We start from the raw sequence: 21,411 nt of genomic DNA on the forward strand, positions 1-21,411 counted from the left end.
TAACCTCACCTGGTTGGTCAGTGATAGTGACAGTAGTATATAACCTCACCTGGTTGGTGAGTGATAGTGACAGTAGTATATAACCTCACCTGGTTGGTGAGTGATGGTGACAGTAGTATATAATCTCACCTGGTTGGTCAGTGATGGTGACAGTAGTATATAACCTCACCTGGTTGGTCAGTGATAGTGACAGTAGTATATAACCTCACCTGGTTGGTCAGTGATAGTGACAGTAGTATATAACCTCTCACCTGGTTGGTCAGTGATAGTGACAGTAGTATATAACCTCTCACCTGGTTGGTCAGTGATAGTGACAGTAGTATATAACCTCTCACCTGATTGGTCAGTGATAGTGACAGTAGTATATAACCTCTCACCTGGTTGGTCAGTGATAGTGACAGTAGTATATAACCTCTCACCTGATTGGTCAGTGATAGTGACAGTAGTATATAACCTCGCTCCTGGTTGGTCAGTGATAGTGACAGTAGTATATAACCTCGCTCCTGGTTGGTCAGTGATGGTGACAGTAGTATATAACCTCACCTGGTTGGTCAGTGACAGTAGTATATAACCTCGCTCCTGGTTGGTCAGTGATAGTGATAGTAGTATATAACCTCGCTCCTGGTTGGTCAGTGATGGTGACAGTAGTATATAACCTCGCTCCTGGTTGGTCAGTGATGGTGACAGTAGTATATAACCTCTCACCTGATTAGTCAGTGATAGTAGTATATAACCTCGCTCCTGGTTGGTCAGTGATAGTGACAGTAGTATATAACCTCACCTGGTTGGTCAGTGATGGTGACAGTAGTATATAACCTCGCTCCTGGTTGGTCAGTGATAGTGACAGTAGTATATAACCTCACCTGGTTGGTCAGTGATGGTGACGGTGGTTCTGGGGTAGCGTCCCAGCTTGGCTCCCTGTCTTGGGTTAGTGAGGTCCATGACAAATTGTTTGACCTGTGTGTCCTTCAGCAGACCGTCTCCCTCTCCCAGCTCCAATAGACGCACAGGGACAGTCTTCTGGGTCTCCCCTGGCCCGTAGGACAGTTCCCCATCCACTGTCACATAGTCCTGGCGAGAGAGGGAAGAGTAGTTAGGATTGGAAAAATAAACAGTCACTTAGACTATTGCTGTCTTTTAGTGTGTGTGTGTGTGCGCACGCGTGCGTGCGTGCTACCTTCTTGTCCTTGGCGGTGAGATCTCGGGTGCGGTAGGTGACTTGTGTGTGTCCGTCCTCTATGATCTCTCTGCTAATGGGGATGTTAGCCACTCCGTCCTGTCGGCTGTAGGTGTAGGAAGGCTGAAGGAACGTCATAATACTCTTGGCTGGAGAGGAGAGGAAAGACACACACAATTATGAGCTAAATAAGGTCAGGGGAAGGGAAGTACACAAAAGAAAAGAGAAATATACACATTCACTGGAAATAAATAGTAAGAAAGTGTTTTGTAATGCTATATGGTTTTGAATAATCATGTGTGTGTAAGAGTATGGAGGTCAGGGGTTAGATAAGGCTCCTCTGATTGGCTCTCACCGTGTTCTTTGATGATGGTGATGTTGACGAAGCGTTTCCCTATCTCAGCGATGCCCAGAGGAACGTCCAACGCCTCCACCTGCAGCTGCTTCTTATCATCATCATCTTCCTTGATGAAGAGCGGCACGCGCACATCCACCATCTCCACCCCCTCCTGGAACTCCACGGCGCCAGCCGCCTCTGCAGAGAGAAGAGAGAGAGAGATAGAGGGAGAGAGAGCGAGATGGAGAGACATTTAATAAACTCCCAACACACAGACACACAGACATACACACAAACACACACCTTTGTCTGTGGCCACTGTGTAGTAGCCCGGCACCACTTTGAGGTCTTGGAAGTTTCCAGACTGGACGTTTTTCTCAGTCAATTTGACGATGTCGGGGTAGCTGGAGCGAGGAGCGGACACGACTGTGTCGACAATTGTGTGGTCTTTTCTTTTACCAGCATTTCTCTGTAATCTGAAACACAACCAGAATATCAGTAATGATATGAGAAAATACGATTTAGACAACATGCACAAAAGTGATTCACATTGTAATAAATTCAAGAAGGATTGGAAGTTATCCTGAAATAAGTGACTCACCTAAATTTGGTCTTCTGGACCCTCTGGGCTCCAGGAACATGCTTGTACACTTCATTCAGCTAAACAGAGAAGACACAGATAAAGTATACACACGCAATCCACTGTCACAAGGATGGTCATACAATACTGCATATATACACCCAGCTTTGCTCACACTCACACAAACACACTCACGTTGTCATCAACCTCCCTGCGTAGCATCTCCGTGTCTCTGGCGTCGGGGTGAGACAGACTTTCTGTGAACAACCTGTTCAGACGCAGGGACAGAGGGAACTGGACTATAGAGAGTAGGAGGAGTGGAAGGGCAGGAGGAGGAGAGGCAAATTAGGAAGAGTAGAGGGGAAGAGGAGGTGGATTAGGGTTCAGGTTTCATCACTCAGAATCATGATCATGTAAACCAGGAAGTTCTAGTGATAACTCCAACCAATGGGAGAGATGGAATTCGGGAACACTTCACACTCACTGGTCTCTTTGGGGTTGGGCTGGACCTGCGCCAGCGGGTGATTGGGCAATCGGTGCACATTGTCGGTGATCTTCCAGCGAACCACGTCGGTGCTCTTAGGCGGGCCGGTCCTCACTAGGGGCGTGTCCAGGTGGTCAGAGGTGAGCAGGGATTGGCGGAGCATGTACTGGTCCTCCTTAAAGCCAACCATACGGCCTACAGACACACATAGGAAAACACATGTTCAATCACACGTTATAATACTGCCTGGAAACACGGTGCAGATCTAGTAATATACGCACAGAAGGATATTAAAAGGTTCATAAAAGTGATATGGCTTGAGTAACTCACCTCTTCCACAGCATGGCAGTAGAGCAAGACATGCCTGAGAGAGAAAGAGAATGAGGGAGGGAGGCAAAGAGGGATTATTTCCTTCAGAGTATGGCAAGGCCATGGTTGGTTGTGTTATGGTTGTGACTGGACAGTACCTTGCAGCAGGCGCAGTACTTCCAGCAGCAGAGCAGCAGTAGACCCAGCAGTAACATGAGGAACATGATGAGAGGGATCAGCCACAGGAAGCCAGCAGGGGGACAGTCTAAGAGGACAGACGACAACATCAACAATAACATCAGCATCACAACCAGGGTGCAAGTCACAAAGATGCTGAGCACTTCCAGAACAAACCAGGGAACGCCCATAGTTGTATTAGCGTCATATAAACAAAGGTATAAAGATTATAATAATTAGGTGGGTGCCTATATTTGTCCTTGTGTGAATTGTGTGACTTGGAAATGTTTTTTGTTGTTGTTGCATATCCCACTCTCCCTGAGACACCCTCAGAGTGTGGGGTAGCCATTTTCTGCCATTATCAACAGCGACCCTGGGCACATCAAAAAGAAAATGTTTAACCTTGTTGACCTTTCGGTTACTGGGCCAACACTCCAACCGCTAGGCTACCTGTCACCCATATATGAACGTTGGTCATGCCTCACCTTTCTTTTTGAGCACCTGGACCTCCAGTTCCTTGTCAGCCTGATCCTCTGGGTAGTCCACGGTGTAGTGGTACGTACAGTCGTCATCCTCGTCACGGAAACTACACGCCTCAATCACCTCTTTATTTTCCTTGAGCTCGTCCACCATGACCACTTTGAACTTGCACTGGTCACACTGGCTGCTGTCCTTTTTCTCTCCTGTCTTCCAGGCCTGACACTGAACACAGCTCCTCTTGTCCTCACACATCCCCAGCTGGGCCTGGAAGTTAGCCTCACAGGTGGGGGTCATGGCCAGGCCAGAGTCCTGGCACTCACAACGACCGCACTTACACACGCCACGCCCGTTACAGACACCCTGGGGGGGGGGGGGGGGGGGGGGGGGTTAGATCATTCATGAAAAATATTGTAGCAATCTGGAGGGAGGGAGGGAGGGAGAGTTCACAAAATAGGACAAACACCCAATTGAGACTCCACATGCAGAATTTTACTAAAATATACTTTGTGTACAACGCAAACCCCCAAACAATCCACGCAGAGCAGAAACAGGACTATACCCTCTAGAAAAGAGCTGTTTAATTCTACAACCACCTAAAATGAAGTGATGCCCACACATTCCTCCACGAAACCCTAACCTACAGAGAAATTAACCTATAGAAGTCCCCTCAGCCAGCTGGTTCTAGGGCTCTGTTCACAGACAGACCCCACAGAGCCCCAGGCCAGCAATACAAAAAGAGAACTATTTGACACACTGGAAAGAATCAACCAAAAAACTGAGCAAATTGGAATGCTATCTGGCCCTAAACAGAGAGTACACAGAGTCAGAATACCTGACCACTTTGACTGACCCAAAATGAAGAAAATCCTTGACTATGAACAGACTCAGTTGAGTATAGCCTTATTATTGAGAGAGGTCGCCATAGTCAGAGCTGAGCTACACTTCTTCCTAACCTCCTGACAAATGTAGGACTACATTAGAGACAAATATTTCCCACAGATCATACAGCCACAAAGAATTTGAAAACAAATCCAACATTGCTAAACTATCTGTTAGGCAAAATACCACAATATGCAATCACAACAGCAAGATTTGTGGCCAGTTTCCATGAGAAAATATTTGTAAAAACCGCCAATATTTGTATGTTTATTTATCTTTCCCCACTATTCGTTCCACAATTATTTGCACCTTGCTAAAACACTGTACATAGCTGATAATATAACACTTGAAATGTCTTCATCTTTTTGAAACTTTGTTGAGTGCAATGTTTACTATTCATTTCTAATAGTTTTTTGTTAATGTTGTTTTGTGTCTTCTCACTTTTGTTTATTGTTTTTCACTTGCTTTGGCAATGTTAACATGTGATTCCCATGCCAATAAAGCCCCTTTGAAATGAATTGAGAGAGAGAAACAGAGACAAAGAGAGAGAAAGAGAAAAACAGATAAAGAGGGAGAGAAACAGAGACAAAGAGAGAGAGCGAGAGAGAGAAACAGAGACAAAGAGAGAGAAAGAGAAACAGATCAAAAGAGGGAGAGAGAGAAACAGAGACAAAGAGAGAGAGAGCAAGAGAGAAACAGAGACAAAGAGAGAGAGAGAGAAACAGAGACACAGAGAGAACGAAACAGAGAGAGAGAGAGAGAGAGAGAGAGAGACAGAGAGAGAGAGAGAGAGAGAGAGAGAGAGAGAGAAAGAGACAAAGAGAGAGAGAGAGAGAGAGAGAGAGAGAGAGAGAAAGAGACAAAGAGAGAGAAAGAGAGAGAGAAACAGAGACGAGAGAGAGAAACAGAGACAGAGAGAGAGAGAGAGAGAGAGAGAGAGAGAGAGAAACAGAGGCAGAGAGAGAGAGAGAGAGAGAGAGAGAGAGAGAGAGAGAGAGAGAGAGAGAGAGAGAGAGAGAGAGAGAAACAGAGGCAAAGAGACAAAGAGAGAGAGAGATGATGTAGCGCTCACCCCTTTAGTGTCCAGACAGGTCTGGTTGCTCATGGGACACTCACAGGCCGGTCCCTCCCAGCCCTCTGCACACGCACACTGGCCCATGAAGCAACGACCACGGTCTAACACACACACACACACACACACACACACACACACACACACACACACACACACACACACACACAGAGACACAGAAATGGTTAGAATCTACTTCAAGTGCTTCACTCTCTCACGCACTCTCACAAAGATTCAGATTTTATGGAGTTTAGGGAACACAAACTGTATGACAAAGATGTACACGTCTTATGACAGCCCCATTGTCTCCCGACAGACAGCGTTATTCTAACGCAACGCGGTGCCACAAGCTCGGTATCTGAGGCGATGAAGACGGCCGCACACTCACCGTTGCAGAGGAAGCCTCCGTATCGTTGACACTGGGACTTGTCAAACTGACAGAGGGGTCCCTCGTACTGGTCGGTGTTGTAACACACACACGTTCCACACAGGCAATCTCCTCGGCCAGAACACGGCTCCCCCACGTCAGGGCCCAGACAGGAACTACCTGCGACCGGCGACGCACTGGTTGAGCAGTTACAGAACGGACCCAGCCTGGGGACACACACCACGGGAGGAAAGATGGTCTTCTATGATCATGTTCTTTCTTCTGTCCAAGTGTAATTGATTCCTAATTGGCATATATCACTCCTCAGCTCTCCAACATAATACTGTAACTGATGTGTGGTGAGCGTTCTGCCGTGCATCACCCTAGGGTGCTATACATCAGCGGTGGTAGGAGTGAGTTTCCCACCTTATAATGTAATATTGCTTTTAGCACTGGAAAAGCACTATCAATTATTATTATATCCTCCTGAGACCCAGCACCTCATTTTTACCCTCTCTCGTGGGCATCAGTTCTCGGTCCGTATCTCTGAGGCCACACAAGCCACTGTATTAAGTCATGTTGACCCATTGAGAGGACATTCTGGGCTTTTCAACTCACAGGTGTGGGGGGTGTGACCTTGACAACGTTAGGACATTTTATGGAAATTTGAAAAGAAGTGTGCGTGTGTAATTACTAATTATAATTTTTGTGAAGTTTGATATTGAAATTGTTTCCAGTAAGTGAATATCTCAGGAGTAATCGAGGGAGTTGTCAGGACTGTGTACTTTTTCCCCACACGAAATAAGAGCTAAATAAAATAAAATCCAGGAATGTCCTCCGTAGTGGACACCCAGATGTCACAGCTGTTTTTCACCTACTGTACCCATTCACTGTAATGTTCATTTATTCATATTTAGGTCTAAATGACCACTGCAGAGGACAATTTTTCACTTCTTTCACCTCAAACACGTCTGTAAAAAAAATCGAAGCTATAAAAACAAAGAGAGTCGCACACTTCATATGTATAACCTCCCAATAATTTAACAAATCTAACAAATCGCCCCCCCCCCATTTTTTCTTCTAATTACTGGGAGGTTATACATACGGAGTGTGCGACTCTCTTTGTTTTTATAGCTTCGATTTTCTACATAACATAAGATCTCAGGAGGATATAGCACATGAGAGAGAAAGTACATTCAGTTCTGTTTGTCTCACCAGCCAACGTAGCACCGGCACTTCCCACAGACCAGGTCCCCGTGGCCCGTACACCGCGCTGCATTTTCAGTGGGAGTCTTTAGGAAGCGGAGAGAGAAAGCAGACCGTTAGAAACCAAAACCCGTGTGTGTTTCTTTGTGCTCATATGTGTCTGTCTGTCTTCATACCTTCTCACAGTCGCAGGTTTTACAGAGCACTTCGGCGTTGATGTTTAGAGCTGTGCTGAAGGTTGTTGGTTTGACTCTCATCTTCCCCTTTTTGTCACCCTGCTCCAGACTACACACATGTTGCTCCCCAACCATCTCACTGGCCTTGACACGCACCTTAAACTTCCCCTGGAAAACACAGAATGGGTTAGTGTGTGTGTGTGTGTAAATGATTTATATATACACAATAGATGACTGACAGGGGGTGCTGTTTTGAAGCCACCGCGACTCCATCTTGGCACCCACACCATTGTAAAAATATTTTGGAAGCTAAAGAAATGCATTTATTAATGTCTACATTTTGTTTTAGCCATATTTATCCTATTAAAGACACCTAAATGCATACTTTTGAATTATATTATATGAGCTAAACCCCCCAAAATAAAAGGAAAAATAAATAAAAACATTTCCTTAAAGTATAATATGTTGAAAGTTTTAATGTTACTGTCCCCACTACAACCAAAAATACTAAAATACATTTTGGTATTGAAACATGTAATTGAAATACTGATGAATTCCATTCATTCCTATGGGGGACTGCTTCTTCTGGGGAGTACCAATATGGCTGACCAGTGGCTTAAAGTCTCTCATTGGCCAGTACATAGGATCAGCAATACAGGGTTTGTATACAAAGATTGTCATAATTTTAACATGCTAGCTGTGTGTGTGTGTGTGTGTGTGTGTGTGTGTGTGTGTGTGTGTGTGTGTGTGTGTGTGTGTGTGTGTGTGTGTGTGTGTGTGTGTGTGTGTGTGTGTGTGTGTGTGTGTGTGTATGTATGTATGTATGTATGTATGTATGTATGTATGTGACATCTAAGTGTTTCTTACTATTTGTCCAGGCTTGACTTTGAATGTTCCAGCCTGCGCAACACTGCCACTGTATGATAGGACCTGAGCTTCTATAGCTTTAGGCTTGTCCTCAGCACGGATACTGATCTTAGAACGGATATTCTGAGAAGACAGACAGAGAGCATTATTAGGACATCTGGCAATGCCTTACGTAATAGCCCTTAGGGATGCATAAAGTAGAATCAAATTGAATTAATGTGTTCAATTTGCCACACCTGTAAAACAAGCCCATTCTTACCTCAAAGGCTTTCTCCAGGATATTGAGGATGTTAGCAGAGTCTTCCTGTAGCAGACCCAACTCAGCGATGGGGAAATACTCATAAAGCTTCTACACAGGGAGAACCCACAAAACATGAATAAGATATGTTTTATCTGCAATGCTAACGATGAGTTAAGAGGTATTTCAGGCCTCCCAGAGCAGACAGTGGCTAAACTCAGTGGCCAAACCCCCATTACAGTAAGTATGATTGACTGGTGATGGTGAAAATAGGCATGATGCTGTGTTTGTAGGGTTAGAGTAAGGTTCAGGTTCAGGGTCAGGGATAGTAAGGTAAGTAGTAACTCTTTTAGTTCTTACCTGATAATAGGTAAAGGAGTGGTTTGTGATGGCGAAGATGGGGATAATGTTGTGTTTGCCCAGCAGGCGGACCAGGGTGGGCACAGAGGGGTAGTCCTGCCTGGTGTCCTCTGTGTATTTCCCATTGGGGTCCAGGTGGCACTGCTCGTCGTTGCGTGGCATGATGCCCGCCAGCACGTTGGCACCGTCCGCCTCGTAGTGGAAGGCCGACTCGGTGGAGAAGACCAGGAGGTGGGTGGCATGGCTACGCCAGCCGATCTTTTCCTGGAGGGGAGGAAGAGGAAAGAGACAGAAAGAAAGAGGGCGAGAGATACAGTTGGAAAAAAGGGGAGAAGGAGAAGAAAAGGGTTAAGGAGAGAGTTCTATACATGTGTAAGGAGGCTCTTAAAGAGTCACGCAGCGGTGCACTACAGTTAACCAATCAAACAGCAAGCTTCAACTAATTAAACATCCCAGACAGTACAGCAAAGATGGTCGCCTGTGTCACCTAACCACAAAACATTGAATGGTAATATCCGTCTTAGTAAATCTAACTCTATTGTCCTACCCCGCAGACTGCAGCCTGCAGAATGGCGTCAAAGCCCCCCTCTGGAGCGTCCAGGTTCCCTGAGATCCTCTCCTTCTGCAGTTTCTCGGTGAAGGACCGCAGGTCAGAGGTCAGAGTGATCACATGACGGAACGAGAAGGGAGGGTCGCTGTTGGGCCAAGGCTTGGCAAGTCTGGAGAGAGGGAGGGAGGGAGGAGGGGGTTGGGAGCAAAATAGAGAGAAGGAAGGGCCATGAGTATGAGTATAAATGCAGATATTTTCGTACCATAGTAATGTTTACTTTTGGGTCTATGTGTGTATCTGTATCTGGATGTGTGTCTGTGTAGAGATGATCAAAATAGTTTTAAAGTTCTTACTTGGATGGTCTCATGTCTGTCTGGGGTTCCACCACTTTGTCCACAAACTTGCCGAAACCGATGGTGTAATCATCAGATAGCTTACCTACCAACGCAGCTGTATGGGGAACAGAACATATCAGTACCACAGACTACTCCAGTACTCCAACACTGCAGTCAATGATGTAACAATCAGACTCATCGTTCACCTGGAACTTACCCAGCTCAGCACCCATTCTCTTGAGGTTGTCCAGATCGTCCTCCATGGAGTTGGAGAAGTCCATAAGAATGTAGAGGTCCAGAGGTCCTTTAGCTGGTTCAAACACCTCCATCTCTATCTCCCTCTCCTCCCCTGGCAGCAGAGTCATAGACATCTCCTGAGGAGCTACCTGGGACTGCTTCAACAACATGTCGATCTGCTCGTTCTGTAGCGGGAAGGAGGGAGGGAGGGAGGAGTGTGTCATATCATGTATGTAACACGGAGGACAAAGAGAAGTGTCTCCAACCTCCGCAAAAAGCACACCTTGCTTGTGAGCACACCTTGCACATTCATCGTTCGGCTGCAGACTGTTCTGTATTACAGTATTACCGAGGTAGCCAGATGAACAGTCTAATGAATACCTGTGAATTCACGCATCCATGTAGTAAGGATTAGTGTCATTATGATACTTACTCTCTCCATCGACATACTGCTTTTGGCTGTCACCGCGCTTTTACAGCCGTGGTTTATGATGTTCTCATGAAGGTCGCAGCGGGGTCCATCAAAGATCTGTATGCAAACACAAACATGGGTCACACTAAATATTTGTGGCGGGTAAGCGGCGTCTGTGGGCAACTTGAGTAGTAGTTTCTTCTCACCTCATCTGGACAGTAGGCACAGCCCTTCCCTGACTGAATACATTCTGAACAGGTGCTAGCCCTCGTAGCCAGACAGTGATTCACTATTGGGCAGAGAAGCATAGCAGAAATATCTGTGTTAGCATTTAGCATCAGTAGAATTCCAATGAAAAATATTATTTGATTTTCAGTAAAGATGATTCAACCTATTGCTCAACTGCATAAACAAGATGGGGTCTATCGGCATATTAAAATATTCAAAGAAAGAGTCAATACTGTAGTAATACGAGACATACAGTAACAATCACTTGATTCATGAAAATAATTCTCACCTTTTTCAGCGTAGCAACTGGCTGTGAGGACAGAAAGAAGTACAACCCCCACCATGAGATTTAATGTCCATCTCCCCATCTCCCTCCTGCAACACACACACACACACACACACAGCTTATGACCTTTCAACTTTCCCCACGGGCTAGACTACACTGATCTGGTGAGGTAGGAGTACTGCAGGTTAAAGTTGCTACTTGACACTGATGGAAGGTCAGTTTTGCGTTTTCACTCCTTTGGAGAGGTTAAGGTGATCCTAGATATGTGCCTAAAGCAACTTCTACTTGGAAAGGTCAGGTAAGAGTATCATCAAGTTGACTCAAAGAGCGTCATCATTTAAAGAAAGTTGACTTTCAGCCTCCAGTATTGCCTCCTGTGTTGCATTATCTGCCTCCTGTATCGCATATTCCTCCAGTGACCTCAGTATCTGGTTATTCCTCTACAGAAATATTATGGTGTAACCCAAACCATCTGGCCCTGGTTGGCTCAGGTCTCTCTGTGGGCTTACCGCAGACCGTACACTTCTACAGAACAGAGAGACACTGTGAACCATCCACACATTCAGAGAAGGATCTGTGCTCAGCCGATCTGCATGTTCAACTAGGTCCAAAGAAATATCTCTACTGTCAAAAAACTTCTACACTGAACACTCCTTAAAGGGAAAATCCACTCAAAAACTATATTTGGTATTGTTTCCATTAGTCCACTACTGATACAGTCCAACATATTTTGACATGTCAGCAGTCAAGTTTTCAAGATATTGGACTTTCAAGAAGCAAAGTGTCACTGTCCACTTCATAAAACATTTTTGGACTGTATAAACAGTGGACTAATGAAAAAAAAACTAAAATATGGATTATCCCTTTAATAAGCAGATGTAACTTCGAACGAAAAACCATCCCTAGCACATCAAACAGACGGAAACTAAAGGCAATTTCACCCTCTATCCAGACAGAGCCAGCTATATCCTGCCATACCCTGACTGCAGCGCACGAATCCCTTTTATGTTATCCATATGCCAAACTAAAGACAGATCCTCCACAGCCAAACTTCAGACAGACCAGAGGAGTGGGAGAATCAGCTTGTAAAAACGAGTTGGGGCATGCATGGTGAAACGAATTGCATTGGGGAAGCGCTGAAGTGTAACTGTGTGAGATATTTCAGGGGAATGTTCTTCCAGACAGCGAGAGAGACATTGTTTGATGTAAACGTTGTGTGAAAGGAGCTGTAGTCTTATACAGTAGTAGATAGCAATCAATGACATGGGAAACCACACACATTTTCTCCACAGGGAATCTTACATTTGAAGTGAATGCTGACAGAATGTGCTAGTAATTGAATAAGAGGAGAAAGAGGGTTTTATGATCCAACCCCCCCCCCACCCCACCCCACCACCACCACACTATTTTGACGATTGACTCACCGAACAGGAATTTCACCCCTAGGCGAGAAACTGACCCAACCATCACAAAAACAGAGCAGAAAAACACAGGAACTGGCACTTACTGTAGTGTAGCACCTTATCGTGAACTTGAGCTGCCTACAGGTGTGTGTGTATGCACGTGCATGTGTGTGTGGGTTTCTGGTATTACCGGTCACATTTATCACTGACCAGGTTGAGTAGGCTAAGAGAGAAAAACAGGACCAATGATATCTTCACTGTGAGAAGGAATGTAAGGTACCTAAAGATCGTCTGTTAACTAGTGTTAAACACAGCCATATCAAAGAAGAAGAATGTCTAAAGTTGAAGAGACTTTCTCATGGAGACAGTTAAAATGCTAAGAGTTTGAGGGAAAAAACAATATAGTTCTGCTTGAATTTACCTTGGTCTAAATGAAAAAACATAAGGGCCTCCTGAGTGGAATAGTGGTCTAAGGCACTGCATCACAGTGCTTGAGGTGTCACTACAGAGCCAGGTTCAATCCCAGGCTGTGTCACAACCGGCTGTGACAGGGAGTCTCACAGGGCAGCGCACAATTGGCCCAACGTCTTGAGGGCTTGGCTGGCTGGGGGGGCTTTACTTGGCTCATTGCGCTCTAGCGACTCATTGTGGCGGGCCAGGTGCCTGCAGGCTGACTTCGGTCGTCAGTTGAACTGTGTTCCCTCCGACACATTGGTGCGGGTGTTAAGGAGCACGGATTGGCGGGTCATGTTTTGGAGGACGGCATGACTCGACCTTCACATCTCCTGAGCCCGTTGGAGAGTTGTAACGATGAGACAAGATTGAAAAAAGGGGGTTAAAAATGGACAAATATATGGACCCCAGAAAGTTGTGACTGTAACAGTTAATAGGTATCCAAATAAACAATAGTACCACTGGGTGAAAATGGTTGAATCAATGTTGTTTCCACATAATTTCAACTAAAATATTTTATGTGATGACGTTGAATAAACATGGAAAACTGATTCGATTTGCAAAAAATAATCAACGTAAGGGATTTCAACTTTGAACCTAAATCCAATGATATGTTGAAATGTTTTGTTGATTTCATGTTAGTTGACAATTCAACCAAATGTAAATGAAAAACTCTACGTTAAAATGACATCCGTGCCCAGTGGGAGATGTATAAAAAGACAGATTCAGAATGTAAAGACCGAAAGAGGGAGAAAGACAGGGAAAAAGATACAAGAAAAGACACGAATCATTGCTAGCTCAGTAGTTGTTTTAAATAACATGCCTGGCGGCCAGGTGAACATTCCAACAAAGGGAGGGGACCTAAACCGTTATGACATCATTAGGGAGCGTCACGTCGGTCAGTGACAGGGAGCACAGCCAGGGCCTTACATGAGACAGCTAGGTAAATCAACCCTCAACTACACACCTGGAGCACTCAGTCAGCCCCGTATAAACACAGTTACTAAATTACCACACCATCAATCCATCTAAGCCAGGTAAATACATCTGACCAGGTAAATACATGTAGGAACAGCTATCTGAGAGTGCAAGAGTGGAGAGATGTCCAGGACCTTTTCTCGGTCTGTGGTTTTTCATTCTGCTGCAATCAGAACGAGAGTCCCTTGTGGTCTGCACTGTCACAATGCACACTGTAATTTCCCTGTAAATCTAGTTGGGTCTATGTGACCAGAAAGGGAGCGGTACTCAATAGTAGTTGGTGGGAAAAAAAAACACATTCTGCAAGAAGAAGAATGTTGTTAGGCAACAACATTTCTTACAAACTATTCACAAATATGGTCTGATTGCAATAAAATATATGAAATGCTTTTTGTATCCCTTCGAATCAGCAATTTATAAATCCTTATCTCTAAGGGCAGGTGGATACCTGCAAAAACAGCCTCTATTGTGAGTTCATTTCATCTGCAAAACTGAATTCTTATTACATAACTGTCTTCACTTCTGTCCCATTTTGGTCTAAATATGGTTAATTATAGAGGAATGGCATGCAGAAAAATATCAGAGGGATAACAACAAAACACCTGGTAAGAAGTAGAGCTACAGACGCCAACTCTAACTTACTTTCGTGATCCTTGATTTGAGTAACATACACTCTAATAAAAAAACACAGGTCGTAGACATTGTAAAGTGATATGCTTTAACTATCTTATAATGCACAGTCCTCTGCATGCTTGCTGCCTCGTGGCCAGGACATCCATGCCCCATAAGAATATTTCTATAGGACTCTAATAAGGATAAATAAAAAATAAATATAATAAAACGACTTTTGTAATACTCAAGTAGATAACTATAAGTAGTGGTAGATCCGTGAAAACAATGGGCGCAATTATTGAGTTTATACCATTGTTAAAGAGATTACTGATCAAACAAACCTCTTATGTCTGCCTTGCCCAATCCAAGTCCAAAAGTCTAACCAAAAAAATAAGGAAAAGCTTAATCCCCTTTTCTTTAACTCCCCACTCTTCTGTAAAGTTAGTATCCACCTGCGTCTGGGGGGGGGGAAACCTTCTTTACGAGCCTTCAAGTCCAAGTTCCACGTTTCCAGGGATCTCTAATGCAAGTGCACTGGGGAGAAACACACTTCTACTTTCCCCCTCTCTCTCTCTCTCTCTCTTTCTTTCTTTCTTCCTTCCTTCCTTCTCTGCTCCGTCAAATATTGACTCCTATCCCCTTGAACCTGGAGGCGAGGCGCCCGTGATTGTCACAGTCTTGAAATGAGAGAGAGAGACAAGGGAGAGTGAGAGCCACCGAGTGTGTTTGTGTGAGCATGTGAGTGTAAAAATATGTGTGCTGAGATTTGATCCCTCCTCTAACTTGCACCCACTCACACTCTCTCCCTGTCTCAAGCTCAGGTAAGTAGCTAACAGTATAGATAACTCCCTTCCTCTCCCCCTATAGGTCACCTGGCGTTTTTACTTTCAAAGCTCCACACCTCTAAATGTGTCAGGCCCCCCTCCCTGCTACATTCCTTACAAGGCTGGGCTCACCTGTGTGGGCTTGAGCCTGGCGAAGCTGGCCCCTCCCTCTGTGGCCCAATCTCATGGGAGTGGCAGAGAACAGAACACTGTCTGGAGGCTACGGGAAACAGTCACAGTCAAAAGTACACAAAGAGCTGGAGTGCAGTACTGGACTTGCACATACCTCTGTGTGTGTGTGTGTGTGTGTGTGTGTGTGTGCAAATATACAAACTCACTTTAATTAGTGACATGATATCACACAGCACAAGAACATTTATTGAACTTGAAACACACACACACACACACACACACACACACACACACACACACACACACACACACACACACACACACACACACACACACACACACACACACACACACACTCCTAAACTGTGCGTGCAGCTGGAGTAAATGAGGTGGAAAAGCAGGCAGTGCAGTAATGTGCATTCCTGGGCACAGAGACCAGTGAGAAGAGGGGGAGCAGAGGGCACCAGACCCAGTCACCATGCCCACCTGGCACACTGCCCTCTCTCTGGGGCTAACCTCTGACTGTGTGTGTGTTTGTGTGTGTGTGTTAAAGAAGAGTTGCATGCACTTTCATGCACCGTGAAATATAGTATATGTACATCTGACCACATTATAGTATTTTACTGCCGTCAGCTCTATTGAAAGAGATAAAGACATGACCTCTGTGCTGTATCTGTTACTGTTCACCTTGGAGGGGATATGAGCTCTGCCCTGACCAGACCACAGACCACAGACCAGCTGTTACAGGTTACACAGCTCCTGTGGCTTGACCTGCTCTTACTGGACAAACCACTGTCCAGTGTCCACACCTAGCCCATGAGACGCAGCTCAAAACCAAGGCAGTAGATCTATGGGGTCTTAAGACTCAGGAGACCGAGACTCTCTGATCCACAGAGGACTGAAAACACATCAAACAGGCTTATTCAGCAATTAGAGAGAACAGGCACTGCATCTCATAGAGTACTCAGACTCCTGTCTGGCATACTATGACTCATAGGTGATAAAACAGCCCTTTCCACCACAATGGACTGTTTGGAAACGGCATCATTAAAACAGAACCCAGCCGTGCTCATATAAACAAAGTTAGGATTTAACAATGGTTTAGTCCTCTCCAGAGGAATAGAAATGTTGCAAAACACCACTCCCTTCTTCCCTCCTTCTCTCCTTAGTTTTTGGCAATGTTGCCAATACAAACATCACTTTGCCTTAGTTTTTGATTGAGGGAGTTATAGGGTGTTGTTTTCCTACAACTTTTTAATTTGTGCAAGGGTTCTAGCGTCAGCAACGGTAGGAGAGGAGGGTGTCCTTAATCTTGAACAATGCTTCAATATTACCGGTAAGACGTTCATATGAAAAGGTTTACTACAGTCCAGTATACATGTGTAAGTACTTATTGTGCCTATTATTGCAGTATACCTGTTACTTTCAGGTGTTGTACAAACCATCTTGACGTGAATATTCGACCAACTATCGCAATGCTCTGACACATACATAGAAACTTCAAAGGAGACCTACTGGATGCCTGCAGGAAAGCCAGCCCATGGCAGGCTAGTGTGGCGGTAACAGGGAACTTGATAAAAGGATGTTGGTTTTGTGACACACCCTTACACTCTTCTCAGATAGGGCATAGCTGCCAGGCAACCCAGTAACCTCTAACCTCTAAGAGTTTTTGTTTTTTTAACAACTTTATAAAAGCATGATATTGAATGCTCAATGAACAACATAAAAAAGCAATACAAGTTGTAATATATAGGCCTGCTAGACTAATTGTATGCCAGATTTCTCAGAGAGATGTCTAACAAACACTCATGTGCTTTAAAGCTGCTTCTAAACGTTATGCGGCATCCGGATTCTGACTGTGCCCTGTTTGTTGAAATGACCGCTGCGGGTGGCGCTCCCAATGCCAAACATTTAGACATGCCAAAAGCACAGTGGAAGAAAGAAAAAAAGAAAAATTACTCTCCCGCAATGTCGGGGGCGATGACATTCTGTAAATAAATATTTGACACTTCAGTAGCATAACTGTAGGCTAGTGGGCCCTTCGTTGTCGACAATTAGGTGCTTTTTGAATAGTGCAAATTGATAATAGAATTTGACATAATCAAACACAGATTTAAACAGATACTCACGTTTGTTCCACTCTAAAAATGTTAGGCTGCACAACTTTGTTTGTTACCGATAAACACAACTTGTTCTTTACCGATGGCAGGTGGTATAGGCGCCCACGGGATGCGCGTGAATCATGATATTGACTGGCTTCGACGACATTTAGCCTACCATAGCCTATTTTACACTAATCCAGTCAAAATGTCATTGCGTACAAAATGTCCAAGTTTAGAGCTTTTTTTGGGAGTCCCCCCAATACTGTCCCCAACTCCAACTCTCGCGCTCTGGGAAACCCACTGTCTAGTGCCAACCTCGGATTTCCATGACAAAGGCGCCCGTTCTTAGATCATTGCACTTGCTCAATAGTCTTTGTGTGGAACTTTTTTCAATAAAACGGGTACAAAGACTGCCAATGCAACATTTGGCCTGTTTCTCGGAGGAGTGGAACACCCATTCTTGAAGCTATAGGCCCAGGCTAAATAAGTGCTTGGTGTTTCAGTGCATTTTGTCCAAACATGGACTGAAAATATCTTAGACCAGTAGCTAGCCTGTTATGTAGGATATCTAGCTTTAAAAAAGGCTGTCTTACCTTCACCAAATTTGGCGAGGATAATGTTTTAGACAATTCGACTTGTTATTCACTGAATACATTGTGAGTCAACCTTGTGTCAGTGCACCGGATGACAGGTCTTATTTTTGAGGCAATGTTAAGGCCGGGTCAGCACTTAGCTGTACTTTGGGTGCGTCTCGTGACTCACCTGTGTGCAGAAACACACACAGTTCCAAGGACAGGTCCAGCTCAGCCAAAAGTGTGTGTGGGTGCGCGCGTGGTACAGACGCATTTCAGCACACTGCCAACAACAGAGGGTAGGAGGGAGGGAGAGAGGAAGAGAACCCCCCCACAAATAACAATACTGATAACAGAGAGCGGTGATTGAGAGGGGATGAGAAAGAGAAAAGTAGTAGAAACTGTTTTTGCACAAGCAGAATAAAGTTGAATGATATATTGAAACTCATACTGTTTATTTTTATTTTTTTTACTTCTGTTCCTAGTTCTCCAGACTCCACTCTCATCTGGTTTTAGTGTTCAGGAGCATCTTGGGAAGCCGAGCTAGTGATGGGATGCTAACCAGGAGTGCTTGCCAGTGGCTCTGAACAACGTCTGTCATGACAGACATCTTCAATATTCATAGCTGACATTCCCGATAGACATATTAATATCTGGGCAGTGAAAGAGCTGAAAAACACAGGAACCTCAGTCAATATAGACGGGTGGGTTGTTTAGCAACAAAAACAATGCATGCGCAACAATGGAGCAAAACGGGGGTTGGCATAGAATCAAAGGATTGTTGGCATAGTTTGACAACAAATTAAAGACATAAATACATTTGCACAAGGAGCACTTGATTGCTCTCAAATACATCATTAAAGTTGTTGGTTAGCTAGCTATCGATTATTTTGCCATATTAGCATAGACATGGCAAGAGTCAAAACAAGACATGGTATCAGTAACAAGATACAACGAGCCACTTACGATTCCCCACATGTAGCTTCTTGTCATTGTTGCTAGCTATCTGCCCATAACACAACACATGGACTTCTGCCCCATCACATTGTGGTCATGACATTGTCAGCTAACCCAGCTATTCACTTAAATGTTTGTTCATTTGGAATGTCTCAAGATTAGTCTGAAATGCCATGACAGGGAATCTTGGATGTGTCTTAGTTCTCTTTCATGGCTTCCTTTGTTACCACCATATTGGCTTTCACTCAAAACTCCCCTTGATGAGTACAGGCCTCTGTACTCAGAGACAAACCAGCCACTTGTGACATCTTCAATACAGTAGAAAGGATATGGCACAGAGGTTAAAGCAACAACAAGAAAAATCCCATGACTGAAACTTTAGTCAATATCAGATTGATTGTCTGGGACCAAGTTAATCTCCCCTTTCATGTAAGAAGGTCATGACCATCATGCTTTTAGGAAAAACTCCACGTTTCTACTCCAAAATGAATGAAAATACAATTATTCTGACACCATCTAAAATATAATTTCCACCTGCAGAAATGGGCCCAATAACATATTGGTAAAAATTATGTTAAAATGATTTTAAAATATTGGACCATGCATATAGCCTATGCACGGTCTACATTATCAGATGTGCTATTAGCAATAAGCATTATCACCCGTAGCCCAACTGATGAAGCATAGTGGCTATACAATGTAAATAGGCTGAAGCATGGGGATTTTCCATCTGCATTTAGCCCATTGGACACAACATCCTGATTGTTATTATTAATCATTATTATTTAATGATACATTATTATTATTCAGTTTCTATGTCATTGCCTTTTAAGACGACATTGCCCCTTTAAGAGCTCCGTTGTAGTGATTGATGGGAAGTTCGGCTCTTTTTACTCCCTCTGATCTTTTCGACTCGTACTGTCAAAAGAAGAAAAAACTTCGACTAATTTCGTTCATTTGAGTCAGTAATGCCCAGAGCGCGCAGGACCCACTACCGACGAACTGAAAACTATAAAGAGTCATGCTGCTAACCAGCCTACCGTTCACATGTCGTTCAGCATAGGGGGCTTATTGGAGCTGTCATTCGTGATTGATTTATTAACGTGCGCTTTAAACAGTGTACATTTGTTGACTGCTAGGCATACAAATTAGATTATTTCTTGATACATTTGAAACGAGGTCTAGCTGTGGCTGCTACAGGACTAGAGTGTGAACGAGTCTTGGCGGAATGCACTGCTTGATTGCTGTGAGAGTGATACACGATTCGTTTTCGAGTTGGAGTTTGTTGAGCAGAGGCTGTGTATGTTTTAGTTTCTGCAAAGCTGTCCATCATAACATTAAATAATCAACTGCACAATGCGATCAATTATCAGTTCTTACGGTATTTTTTATTCTCTACCGTCATTATCTATTTTCCTGCGCGCATATGTAAAACGTTGGACGGAGCACGTCTCTGGAGCGTGTATTAATCCTGCTATAAGACACATTGCGGCCAGCACTCGCACGTCAAACGTATGAACGAGTCACTCAGAAAAACGAATCATGACTCTCAAGTCAGCAAAAAGAGTCGTTTAAAAATAACGAATCGTTCGCGAACTGCACATCAGTTCTCTGTTGTGCAGCTGCGCCTAAACCAATGGTTCCTAAACAGGGGACCTCTGGGGGTAGGCCTACTTGGCCTATCCACAGGGTACTGAGAGAAGACTCATGAGACCATAGGGGGTACTTCAGGGGGGTACTTCAGGGGTAGGCCTACTCCAGGCAGAGCAAAATTCAGTTGGTGGTAAACTAACCGAAAAAGGTTGGGAACCACTGGCCTAAACCTTGCTTGAAACTCCGGTTGTAAAACTGCATTTTTAAAACGATGCCACATGCGCAATTGAAGGATTATATAAATACACGTGGTGTCAATGTGAAACTTGGATCCCCCGATTTTCTTTTAACAAAGGCCAAAAATGCTATCAAAATACATATGCCAAAGCTGTTTTTAAAAGTGTTGTGCATTGAATGCATGTCTGAATACATATTTCCCTCCTATGGCTCTCAAAACTTGAATTTGCCTCGAGAGGATTATCCCTGTAAAATATGTGATCACATATCTTGGTATTAAAGTTAGTAAAGATCAGAAAGAATGGGACAATTTAAATTTCTCTCCTATTGTAGAGGAAGTTGGAAAGAGATTTAACTCCTGGTTATTAAGAGATCTTTCTTTATCCGGACTTGTACTTTTTATCGAAATCTGAAGGTCTGTCCAGATTAGTTTAAACCTTCCTTGCCTTGGATGTTCCTCTGTCAGTAACTAAAATGGTTGATACTAAATTATTTAACTTCATATGGAGGAATAAACCTCAATATTTAAGAAAAGCGGTAATATGTAGCACCCAAGGTGAGGGAGAGTTGAATGCTCTGGATTTTAAAACCTCTAATATAATATTTAAGATTAAATGGATGAAAAACTATTTAATTAAGGAATAAGGATTGGAATATCATCCCTAATTTAACATTCCAACAGATTGGTGGTCTAGAAATCTTACTCAAATGCAACTTTGATATGGGTAAAATCCCTATTAAGTTGCAAACTTTCATAAACAAGTACTTCTAACTTGGAACCTCATGTACAA

At 43.9% G+C, this 21,411-nt stretch overlaps 1 protein-coding gene across 4 annotated transcripts in view; it reads right to left on the reverse strand.

Moving 5' to 3' along the window:
* Nucleotides 1-17,544, reverse strand: part of LOC106589476 (integrin, beta 4) — a 28,478-nt gene extending 10,934 nt beyond the window's left edge. The window contains exons 1-24 of one of the 4 annotated variants that reach the window (XM_014179506.3): nt 17,289-17,544; nt 10,761-10,846; nt 10,450-10,532; nt 10,265-10,360; nt 9,812-10,016; nt 9,613-9,709; nt 9,257-9,428; nt 8,710-8,973; nt 8,371-8,460; nt 8,112-8,234; nt 7,245-7,412; nt 7,078-7,154; nt 5,884-6,089; nt 5,496-5,599; nt 3,550-3,904; nt 3,046-3,152; nt 2,909-2,942; nt 2,579-2,773; nt 2,290-2,393; nt 2,116-2,174; nt 1,818-1,990; nt 1,533-1,712; nt 1,178-1,326; nt 864-1,071 (exon numbers count right to left, since the gene is read on the reverse strand). In XM_014179506.3, the coding sequence (XP_014034981.2) occupies nt 864-1,071; nt 1,178-1,326; nt 1,533-1,712; nt 1,818-1,990; nt 2,116-2,174; nt 2,290-2,393; nt 2,579-2,773; nt 2,909-2,942; nt 3,046-3,152; nt 3,550-3,904; nt 5,496-5,599; nt 5,884-6,089; nt 7,078-7,154; nt 7,245-7,412; nt 8,112-8,234; nt 8,371-8,460; nt 8,710-8,973; nt 9,257-9,428; nt 9,613-9,709; nt 9,812-10,016; nt 10,265-10,360; nt 10,450-10,532; nt 10,761-10,839 (3,328 nt within the window). In that variant the 5' untranslated portion in view covers nt 10,840-10,846; nt 17,289-17,544. Of the gene's footprint in view, nt 1-863; nt 1,072-1,177; nt 1,327-1,532; nt 1,713-1,817; nt 1,991-2,115; nt 2,175-2,289; nt 2,394-2,578; nt 2,774-2,908; nt 2,943-3,045; nt 3,153-3,549; nt 3,905-5,495; nt 5,600-5,883; nt 6,090-7,077; nt 7,155-7,244; nt 7,413-8,111; nt 8,235-8,370; nt 8,461-8,709; nt 8,974-9,256; nt 9,429-9,612; nt 9,710-9,811; nt 10,017-10,264; nt 10,361-10,449; nt 10,533-10,760; nt 10,847-14,544; nt 14,991-15,159; nt 15,228-17,288 lie in introns of those variants that run through there. The other 3 variants (XM_082970478.1, XM_014179508.3, XM_014179507.3) reach the window with 3 other exon arrangements.
* Nucleotides 17,545-21,411: the final 3,867 nt, after the last annotated feature.

This window comes from Salmo salar, chromosome 28 (assembly GCF_965601325.2).
Source record: "Salmo salar chromosome 28, fSalSal1, whole genome shotgun sequence".
NCBI classification, from domain to species: domain Eukaryota; kingdom Metazoa; phylum Chordata; class Actinopteri; order Salmoniformes; family Salmonidae; genus Salmo; species Salmo salar.